Source organism: Macrobrachium nipponense, chromosome 9, assembly GCF_015104395.2.
Source record: "Macrobrachium nipponense isolate FS-2020 chromosome 9, ASM1510439v2, whole genome shotgun sequence".
NCBI lineage: Eukaryota > Metazoa > Arthropoda > Malacostraca > Decapoda > Palaemonidae > Macrobrachium > Macrobrachium nipponense.
The window spans coordinates 85417204-85428911 of record NC_061110.1 but is presented as its reverse complement, the minus strand read 5'-3'; the positions used below and the strand labels follow the sequence as shown (position 1 = coordinate 85428911).

General features: G+C 42.6%; 1 protein-coding gene across 1 annotated transcript in view; it reads left to right on the top strand.

The window, feature by feature from the left end:
• Positions 1-622: 622 nt before the first annotated feature.
• Positions 623-11708, top strand: part of LOC135218367 (FGGY carbohydrate kinase domain-containing protein-like) — a 42925-nt gene continuing 31839 nt past the window's right edge. Inside the window, exons 1-2 of the mRNA XM_064254624.1 lie at positions 623-749; positions 1491-1667. Of these exons, the coding sequence (XP_064110694.1) occupies positions 1526-1667 (142 nt within the window). The 5' untranslated portion in view covers positions 623-749; positions 1491-1525. The remainder of the gene's footprint in view (positions 750-1490; positions 1668-11708) is intronic.

The window sequence follows — 11708 nt, the reverse complement described above, 5'->3', positions numbered from 1 at the left end:
TACTTGAGACAAACCCATAACTTTATGTTGGCTCTTGTAATGGAGCAAGTTCTTACTTGCTGGTACGAGATACGCTTGCCTCTCTCTTAGTACTTGGCTCAGAGGTCTGACCATTGATCCTACGGTGCACACCCCGATCAATCGGACAGAGGTTTGGATCCCTCCTTGCTCTTACGACCAGGGAGGCATTCAAGGTTGGACGAACACCAGTCTGTTCACAAAAAGACTCAGATTCCACCCACCAAGAAGTGAGTCTTCCTATTGTTAAAGGACCGAGGGTTTGTATTACGTATCGGAACAAATGACAATTTGTCGAAAATTGCATTTTTCCTAACTATACAAACCTGAGGTCCTTTACATATAGTCCCACCTCATACCAACCCCTCCCCCTGCAACTTTTGCATGGGCCTAAAGCAAAAGTGATTCTTCACCGCCCGGAGCGCGCGGCGCGCGCCACGATCGGACAAGCAGTTAACTACCGTTCTCCCTTGTTCGAAGCTTACAACCGTCCCAGCTGCCGCTAGTTACCTTCCTATTGTTAAAGGACCTCAGGTTTGTATAGTTAGGAAAAATGCAATTTTCGACAAATTGTCATTTTCTTTATAAAAAAATTCTCTATTTCAGGTCACTTTGTTCAGTCGTGTGCAAATGGACATACATTTATGATGGAGAAACTCAAGGATGGGATGGTAACTTTTTTAAGGCTGTTGGATTGGAGGATTTGGCCTTGAATAACTGGGAAAAAATTGGTTAGTGTTAATTTTCATGTAATGTGTAGAAGTTTACAAAGTGGGGCAAAAATCTTCATACAAGTATACAAACATTTATTTACAACCCTCAGCTATTTACTTGAATCTAGCATGGCAGTCACAATGTATTTGATGTGATTACTTCTAAGATTGTGGCATATCAACACCCAGTACATATCTCCAATCATATACATACTATAATATTGTACTGTACATCACATTTTTGGTGTGTAGTGTTTGTGTGTAGTGTATGTAATATGATTACCGAAGATCATAGCATATTGACACTTGGTCTCCCCAGTCATACATAACATTGTTACACATTGTTGTGTACTGCACAGTGTTTTACCCCACCCTGTATGTATTACAAATTAATAGGTTAGCCAGTACTAGAAAACTAACAATTATTTTATTTTGTTTATAGTGAATCTTAGGCATTTAGATAGTCTTACTCAAGTTTTAACCCGCTGATACTGCATTAGTTAAAGGCAGCTCATTAAAAAAATAATTTCAGATTAAAGTACATTTGTAGATTTTAGGGTAGATTAGTAAATTCATTTTTTTAAATTATAGTTTATTCTACTCTCTAGAAAAATGCATCTGGCTCATATTTAAAGATGTTACACTAGTCAATCTGTTTGTTCATACATTCTCTGTGTGTATATTGATAGTCATAGCTTGAACATATAACAGTAAAACCAGATCTTATGTTAAAGCTTTTGTTACTTTCTCTCCCCAAAGGATCTTTGATTTTGCCACCTGGTAACCGGTGTGGAATGATGTCCGCAGAAGCTGCTTCTGAGTTGGGATTAACATCTGAAACTGCTGTTGCAACATCCTTGATCGATGCTCATGCTGGGGGGTTAGCACTGGTAGCTGCAGGAGCAAAGGATGCGAATGACCTTCATGGAAGGCTTGGTAAGTAGGAGGACTATCTTTATATATAGAATTGCCAGTGTTACTTTTTCTTTTTTTTCCTTTTTTTTTTTTGTTTGCCTAAATCCTTTTTCTAAGTAACATCACTAATTAATTTCTTCATTTGTTAGCATTTTGTTGTTTTCTCCTCAGCACTAAAGTTTCATTATACCAGATACTGAAAAATCAAAGGGGACAGTCAAAAGGTGGTTAATCCTTTTCCTTGCATGGTACTTTTCCTGTAGTTGTCTCAGAAAGATGTGAAGTCTAACAATCAGTTATTGATTTTAACAATTTTCTCCAGCTTTTCTTCCAGCATCTTTTTCAGTGTTTTATAGTATGCACAAGTTGTCTTTTTCCTCTTTAATTTCAATGTTAGTGCATCCCTTTTCCCTTTGTATAACATTCACCACCTCTTTTTCCACTCTTCGGGTTATATATCATCCTTTGGATATACTACTCTAGTAAGATCATGAATGACTAGCTTCTACTTCTTTTTTAAAACCTCTGTCACTTTTTATTCTGGATGATTCTCAGAGTCTTTCATCTTTTCATCTTCCTGAAGCTCCTCAAAAATCCTTCATATGCTGTGGTCTCTATCAGGCCCTCCATTACATAATGCCAGTATCCTACAGTTCATGTTCATTTTCTTTTTTTCAGAAGATTTTCAAAATACAGACTATTGTTCCAGAAGCTCTTGTATTAGTTTTAATTCATCTCTTGTGTACTTTGTCTTTTTTATATCTTTTCCATCTTTACTCAACTACTTTGTTATCCTGAACATTTTCTTTGCTCCCTCTGATGTTTTGAGAATTTTATTGAATTTCTCTTCTGTCCTTTTTTCTGCCCAACCATAGACCAAGTTTGAAGTCTCTTCTCTTCAGTTGCCCTTTTAAGTGTCTTGCAACCTGCCCTTGACTCTTGTTCATCTTCCTCTTAGAGACTTCACAAACAAACCCCTAGACATATACTCCGTTAAGACAGTGATGACTGCTGGCCAAATAGTAACAGTGTTATTGTATTTTTTGCTTATCAGATTCATACTCATCTTCCTCTTAGAACTATATACACTTTCTCATGCAGTAAAAACTCATTTATGCACTTCTGTACTGTGTGAAGTGGGTAATTGAATCCAAGACACAGCTTGTTTAACCTTGGTTTATGGATGAGTACAAATCATGTCTGTACTATCAAGGTTATTGTTCATCTCACAACTCCTTTTTAATTGCATAGCTTCTGGTTCTCATGACCTTGCACTCCAGAGGTTTGTTGCCAAACTCTGTATTATTAGTTAAGGGTTGTTGGGGAGAGGCCATCCTATAGAAATAGCTTCTCAGACTAATATAAAGTACTTACTGTAATGGGTTTGTTAAAACAACAATTTTCTTGAAAATCGATTTCTTAGCACAAATTCATTACAGTGGAACCTCGATTTTTGTATATAATCCATTCCAGAACCTCCCACAAAGTTCGAAACATAAGAAAACTGAAACAATAATTCCCATAAGAAATAATGTAAATACAATTAATGCTTTCCAGTCCCCAAAAATATTTTTTTAAATACATTTTATTTATAAGGGAACAGTTTCATATACAAGAAAACAGTGAGAAATAAATATAAATGAATAATGAAACTAATAATGAACATCAAATATCACTCTTACCTTTTTGGAAGACTTCTTTGCATATGGAAGACGGAGGGAAGGAGGAGGAGAGGTTATTGATCGGAAGAGAAGTCCCCCTCAAGAAGGATTTCAGGTATCAAGGACCTGCAGTTACTTCTCCTCTTAGTTTTTTACTGGCACTATCTGGGGTTACTTCCCCTCTTCAGTTTTTACTGGTACTAGGACCAGCTTGAGAGTCACCGGACTGCTGTCGCACAATATAATTGTCCAAAGACGTTTATTTCTGGCGTCTCTTTAAATTTTGCCTAAAGTGGAACAAGGCATTGTCATTAAAGATGTTGGAGACACAGATTACATTTGTTGGGATGATAATTCTCCACAAAGTCTTTTACATCACTCCACTTTGCAAACATGTCCCTCCTTAATCACTGAAGTAGGCACATTATGTATGCCCATTCTCTTTCTGAATTTTTCAAGCCAGCCTCTGCTAGCCATAAATTCACTAGCAGCAGGCAATTGTAGGCATTTTCTTACTGTGATCAGCATGCAACACCCTCCAACACTGCTACAAGTTCCTTCTTAAATTCTGTAGTGTTTCTCACCATTTTTACTGAAGGGCCTGGCACTTGGAACTTTCTTTGGCCCCATGATGGCTTATTGAGCACTTGCACTCGAATAAAAAAGCACAAAAAGGCACAAAAAACAATGAACGCAAACGCAGAATGGGTCACGTGAGAACACGGGATGCTTTGTTTAGGCGCTCAGTAAGGACCTAGTCACACTGCGGGCCCCGGAAGGAGCGTTTCCAAGTGTTTGAAATCTGAGGAAACACGAAACCCACAACAAAATTTTGTCAGAAAAAGTCTAAAAAAAGAAGGGCGTACAAAAGCCGAGGTTCCACTGTACTTCACTTGAAGTCTCGCTCCCCCATACCCCTTGTTTCTTATAAAAGGAACAGACAATGTAGAGAATGATCTTTTTTTAAAAGAAAGGAGCTTCTAGGCTAGAATGTACTTTTGACATGGAAGGTATCTTTTCTGGAGTATCTGTAGAGGTTCTAACAGCATGATTTTGGCACCTTAGGTAGTGAGTTTCTCTACTAACAAATATACAGAGAGTATTTTCTTTTAAACAATATTACACTTGTAGCCGTGTGGCTCTTATTAACAACTGCCATCAAAATTTTATATGCATGTACACCTACAGTGAAAGTGAGGAATGTGTTCCAGATCCCCTCCCTCTCCCTCTCCCCCTCCCCGATGAATAGCTAAAATTTGCAAATACTTTAAACCCCTCTACACTTAGAACTGCCTGTTTTGATAGTTCAAACAAGAAAAACCCTCTAAAATGCTTATACCTGAATATTTTAATAGTTTTAATACAAGTAGTACATTTCATCATGAAATTGATATAAAAATACATTTTTTTAAGTTGAAATTTTTTATTTTTCAGTTAAAAAATAAACCGTGGAAATAAGGCGAATTTTAATACATTCAACTACCCTGTCAGATATATACTTAGCTATTTGACTCCGTCGTCCGACAGAAATTCGAATTTCGCGCACACGCTACCGGTAGGTCAGGTGATCTACTTACCTGCCGCTGGGTGGCAGGACTAGGAACCATTCCCATGTTCTATCATATTTTTTCTGTCGGCCATACTGGCAACATCGTTGTGGGTATCTCTGGCTGGATTCATATTTTGCATCGCAATTGATCTTCGTTTGGACTTCTCAGTGACGTATTTGCATTGATTGTACTGGCATACGCGATTGTGGACCGTTTTTTGGAATTTGATTTGTATTGTTCAACATGATGTCTGATTCTGGAAGTGTGGTGAGAATGTGTGTGAATGTGGGGTGTAAAGTTAGGATGTCGAAGGCATCGCTTGATCCTCATACTATTTGCAAGAAATGCAGGATGTATGAATGTTCTTTTCTTTTGAATAATACTTGTGCTGAATGCAAGGAGATTTGAGTGCGGAAGAATGGAAATCTCTAGCTTCATACTTGAAGAAGTTGGAAAGAGACAGGGTGAGGAGGTCTTCTTCCAAACCTTTGCCTAGTTCTGTATCTAGCGGGGTTATCAGTAATATTATACCCTCTTCTCCTTTTACTGCCCATCTAATGTAGTACTGCTCCTTTATTAGATCCCACAGATTCGGCATCTGAGATTGCGAATCTTAAAGCCGCTCTTCGGAAAATGGAAACCAAAATGGCGGCCATTGAAGGTAAGCAGTGTGATTATAGTGCTGTGGATAGTGATATAAGTGTCCCCAGTGCTGTGGAGGGGGGCGTCTGATTGTCTCCACAACGATGCCCTAGGCCTAGACCTCTTTCAAGCTCCCAAGCCCAGAGGAGAAGGAATGTCGAAAGCCGTAAGGAGGTTGTGGAGGATCCCCAACAGTCAGACGTCCCTTCGGCATTTTCTGTATTGCCACAGAATGCCAGAGAATGCTACAGAAAAAGCGTTCTGCGTGAGTGTTTCTCCTCTTCAGAGAATTCTTCTCCTAAAAGAGGTTGGAGATCGGCGGATCTTTCTCGCCCCCTGAAAAGACGTTGGGATGAACCCAGGATTACTTCGAGTCCTGAGCGTTTTCAAGAGGAGGACCATTCAGTAATTAAACAAGCAAAGAAGGTTATTCCTTTCCACACAGACTTGTGGGAATCGGTTAAAGACCGATCTTCTACTCCTAGGGTAGACGGTAATGAAGAAACTAACAGAATCCTTCGCACCATGCAGGATTCCATCACTTCTCTGGTGGGAGTTCTGTCAAGAGACCCTCCTAGAAGGAAAGATGCTTTCCTGCCTATTAAGAAGTCTAGGCTGTCGAGGGTTCAGACTCGCCATCAAGATTTGTCATCCTTGGACTTGGAATCGGATTCATCAGCCTTTCATAGACCGAGCAAGATCCGTTCTCCTGTCAAGCGCAAGGCGCCAGACAGGCGAGTATCTCCTGTTTGTCATGAAGCGCCAGCCAGGCACGAGGCGCCAACCAAACGCGTAGAGCCTTCCAGGCACGAGACGCCAGACAAGAGCGTCGAGTTTTCTAAACGCGAAGCGTCAGCCAAGCTTGAAGCGCCAGCCAGACACGAAGCGCTTCCCAGGCGCGAAGGGTTTTCTAGACGCGAGTCGCCAGTCAGGCGCGTTGAGCATTCCAAGCGCGAGACGTCAACCAGACACGTGACGCCAGTTTGGATCGAGGCGCCAAGAAGGCGCGAGATTCCAGCCAGGCGCATGACGTCAGCCAGAAGCGTGACGCCTCCCAGGAGCGAGGCGCCAGGCAAGCGCGAGGACGCTGCGAGGCGCGAGACGTCAACCAGAAGCGTGACGCCTCCCAGGAGAGAGGCGCCAGGCAACGCGCGCGAGGAACGCTGCGAGGCAGCGTGACGTCAAGGCCAGTGACGTCGACGACCTCCCAGGAGAGAGGCGCCAGGCAAGCGCGAGGACGCTGCAAGGCGCGAGACGCCAGCCAGAAGCGTGACGCCTCCCAGGCGCGAGGCGTCATCAAGGCGCGAGGATCCTGACAGGCGCGAGACGCCAACCAGACGTGTGACGCCGCCAAGGTTTAAAGCGCCAGCCAGGCGCGAGCAGCCTACCAAGCGCGAGGCGCTGACTAGGCATGATCCAGTCAGGCGCGAGGCTTCTACTAGTTGTGGGGACGTTATTGTACGTAGTCCTTCCCCTACTAGAAGCATTTCTCTTAGAGCGACTTCTCTTGATAGAGAATCGATCAGGAAAGAGCGATCCCCTTCTAACCTTGACCTTGAAGAGGTTTCTGAAGAAGTAGTTTCGACCAACGAGGGACTTTCCAATTATAAAGTTTTAGCCTCGTTACTTCTCAAGGAGTTTGGGGACTCTCTTAGTCCTGCGGCTCCTCCTTCTCCAAGATTGCTGTTTTCGAGCACAAAAACCCCGAAATCCTCGGCTTTCTTAAAGATGAAGCCTGCGATTTCAATGAGAAAAAGCCCTCCAGTCTTTGGATTCTTGGCTTTTATCAAGAAGGAAACAACTTAGAACTGTTTTATTGCTCTCCTCCCTCCAAGCTGACAGGAAAGAGAGGTATTTGGTATAAGACGGAAGAGGCTATGGGCTTGATGCTCCCCTCGTCTGCAGATTCAGATTTCTCGAGCCTTGTAGAGTCAGTGAGAAGACAGTCTCTCAATTCGGCAAAGGCGTCCTGGAGTATGTCGGAATTAGATCAGCACCTTAAGGGAATTTTCCACGTCTTAGAGGTGTTTAACTTCTTGGATTGGTCCCTTGGGGTGCTGGCTAAGAAGACGAGTGAGCCAGATTTTCTTGATCCAGAAACTTTGCACAGTGTCCTATCTTGTATGGATAAGGCTGTGCAAGATGGTTCTGGTGAGTTAGCGGCACTGTTTGGATCTGGAGTTTTAAAGAAAAGATCTCTTTACAGTTCCTTTCTGACGAAAGGAGTTTCTCCTTCTCAGAGGTCCGCTCTACTTTTCGCACCTCTGTCAGAACATCTGTTTCCTTCATCGTTAGTGAAGGATATTTCGAGATCCCTGTCAGAAAAGGCTACGCAGGACCTTCTAGTGCAATCTACAAAGAAGATTAGACCTGCAGTTCCGGATCAGAAGGAGGTGGTGCCCTTTCGTGGAGCCCCCTCGACTCGATCAACTTCGAAGAGAAAGCCCTTCGACAAGCGAGGGAGGTCTTCCTTCCGCTCTTTTAAAAAGAGCAAGTAGCAGCCATGTCCTCCAAGCACAGGTAGGGGCCAGACTTCAAAACTTTGTGGAGGCCTGGTCTTTAAGAGAAGCAGATCCTGGACTCTGTCTGTCCTACAGAAGGGTTACATCATTCCCTTCGTAGACAGACCTCCTTTAGCAACATCTCTGAAGGATTTGTTGACGAGTTACAAGGACCCTGGACTAAGAGAGACTCTCCTTCAAACGGTGGTGTCGATGAGGGACAAGAATGCAATAGAGCTAGTGCAGGATCCATTCTCCCCGGGGTTTTACAACCGCCTTTTCTTGGTTCCAAAGGTTTCGGGGGGATGGAGACCCGTTCTGGATGTAAGTATCCTGAACCGGTACGTGGAGAAAAAGAAGTTCTCCATGGAGACTTCAGCTTCGGTTCTGTCATCCTACGTCAGGGAGATTGGATGGTCTCCCTGGACCTTCAGGATGCTTACTTTCATGTTCCGATTCACCCATCGTCAAGAAAATACCTAAGATTTGTTGTACAAGGACAAATCTTCCAGTTCAGGGCCCTGTGCTTCGGCCTATCAACCGCTCCTCAGGTATTTACGTATCTGATGAGGAACGTGGCCAAATGGCTTCATTTAGAAGGGATCAACATCTCAAAATGTATCTCGACGATTGGCTAATCCGGGCCAAGTCGGGAGAAAAACTATGTTTGGAGGACCTACAGACTACTTTGAACCTGACAAGGACGTTAGGATTACTCGTGAACCTCGAGAAACTCAGATGATCCCCAGTCAGAACTTAGTCTATTTGGGGATTCGATGGATTCTCGGGTTTTTTTTCGGGTTTCCATCCAGGAAAGGATTGCTCGGGGATTACAGAAAGTCTCAAGCTTCCTAGAGAGAGAACGGAGTTCGGTGAGGGAATGGTTAAGTCTTCTGGGAACCCTTTCCTCACTAGAACAGTTCATTTCTCTAGGAAGACTCCACCTACGCCCTCTTCAGTTCTTCCTAAGAAGAATTTGGAGTTGGTAAGAACGGGCAACTTTCAGACATTTTCAGAATCCCTCTGGAAGTAAAGAATCATCTGAAGTGGTGGATTTTTCCCTTGGAAAGAACGAGGGCTTTGTGCTCTAAGAGGTTCGGAACCCAAACCTAATCTTGTTCTCAGACGCTTTCAGAGAAGGGGATGGGGAGCGACCTCTAGGGACAAAAAGAAGTATCAGGCCAATGGAGGAAGGATCAACAAGACTGGCATATAAACTCCAAAGAACTTTATGCTGTTCTCCTAGCCCTAAAAGCCTTCGAGACAGAAGTTTTAGGTCAAGTGGTACAGGTCAACTCGGACAACACCACAGCGTTGGCCTATATCAAGAAACAAGGGGGAACTCACTCTTTTTCTCTGTTCCAGATAACAAAAGAGCTGTTATATTGGACAAAAGAAAAGAAATTTGATTTCCTCACAAGATTCGTGAAAGGAGAGAAAAAACATCAGAGCAGACAGGCTAAGCAGGTTAAACCAAGTTCTCCCACAGAGTGGACGCCTTCACATTCAGGTGTGTCAAGCTCTGTGGTCCTGTGGGGCAGTCTGCCTATAGACCTATTTGCCACCTACCTATCCAGAAGGATAGAGAACTTTTGCTCCTTAGTGGAAGACCCGAGAGCGATAGCGGTGGATGCCATGCTGCTGGACTAGTCAGGCCTAGATGCCTACGCCTTTCCACCCTTCAAAATGTTAGGAGTGGTTTTAAGAAAATTTGCGGCGTCAAAAGGGACGAGACTAACACTCATCGCTCCCTTTTGGCCGTCTCAAGATTGGTTCACAGAGGTACAGGAATGGACGGTGGACTTCCCAAGATCTCTTCCACACAGGAGAGATCTTCTCAAACAACCCCATTTCGAGAGGTACCATCAAAACCTCCCCGCTCTCGCTCTGACTGCCTTTCGACTATCGAAAGACTTGTCAGAGCGGAGAGGCTTTTCAAGCAAAGCTTCAAAAGCAATTGCTAGGGCCCGAGATCTTCAAACTTTTCGGGTCTACCAATCAAAATGGGATGTTTTTAGAAGATGGTGTAAGAAGAATAAAACTGTCCTCCTACCGATACCTCTGTGACCAACATTGCTGATTTCTTGATTTTCCTTAGGGAAGAATCTAAATTATCAGTTTCTACCATTAAAGGTTATCGGAGTATGCTCTCTGCTGTGTTTCGAAACAGAGGTTTGAAGATAGCAGAAGATAAAGATCTCCACGACCTTATTAGATCTTTTGAAACTCTTAAAAACCATTTCTCCTCGTACTCCGAACTGGAACTTAGATGTGGTTTTGAAATTTCTATCATCAAATAGATTTGAACCTCCTCACAACGCGTCATTTAGAGATCTAACGAGAAAATGTATTTTCTTGTTGTCTTTAGCGACTGCGAAAAGAATCGGTGAAATACACGCTCTAGATTCTCGAGTAGGATTTAAGAGTGATGCGGCAATTTGTTCTTTCCAGACTCTGTTTCTGGCCAAGAACGAGAACCCCTTCCTTCAAAAACCCTGGCCAAAGAGTTTTGAAGTTAAAGGACTTTCAAATCTCGTAGGAGAGGAATTAGAAAGATCATTATGTCCGGTTAGAGCCCTGAAGTTCTATTTGAAGAAGAAGAATGAACTCAGGGGATGTAAACAAAGCCTGTGGTGCGCAGTTCGGGATCCTAGTAGACCCATGTCAAAAAATGCATTAGCATTTTTTGTTAGGAGCATTATTACGGATGCTCATAATAACTGCACTGAAGACTCTTTCAGGACTCTCCGAGTGAAGGCTCATGAGGTTAGAGCGGTGGCCACTTCATTAGCTTTTCAGAAGAACATGTCTTTAAAAGACATTGTGGATGCGACTTACTGGAGGTGTAATTCAGTGTTCGCATCGCACTACCTTAAGGACGTTAAAGTGACATATGAAAAGTGTTTCTCTCTGGGTCCTTTTGTATCAGCCGATACAGTGCTGGGGCTGGGAACACATAACGATCCTTAGAAAAATTTGTATTTGTTGTTCTAATTTTTGATGGTACATAGATCTACCTTGTGAGACGAGTTGTTGTTTTTCTGCTGATTAGTATGCTTGGTGGCGCACGGGCTTCCTGGCTTGGGTCAGTGGGGAATCAAGAGACATCTTACTGGCTAGATTGTACAAAAATTTTTTTTTTAATTTATTTTCAATTTTTGTACTTTAAGTGTACGAATGTTTGTGATTCGAGTTTGTGGTTGTTTGCAAGGAGTTAGGGGATAACTTCTTGCAATCTTAGAACTAACATGGATAGGTTGAGGTGATCGGGATCGGTGTTGTACTCCTTGTATAGGTTCTTGTCAAGTAAGTGGATAAGCACCCATTGACATAGTCCTTCCAGGATCTGCCAAGTAAGCGGATAAGACCTTTGGCAGAACCAACAAGAACTCTTAGCCATAGATCAATATCTCGCTGAGGCTCTTGAGACTGACTAGACTCCTGGATTGTATTCATGAAGTCTTCAGTCTAAACAGGTAGGAACCAAGGTTTTATTTATTTATTACCTACAACGATTGTTGTGATTCCTGTTTGATTCTATATTTAGCTGTCTCTGTCCCACCTCCAATGGTGTGAATCAGCTAAGTATATATCTGACAGGTAAGTTGAATGTATAAAAATGATATTATTATGATACAATAAAGTTTTATACATACTTACCTGGCAGATATATACTTAGCTATTTGATTCTGTCGTCCGACAGAAATT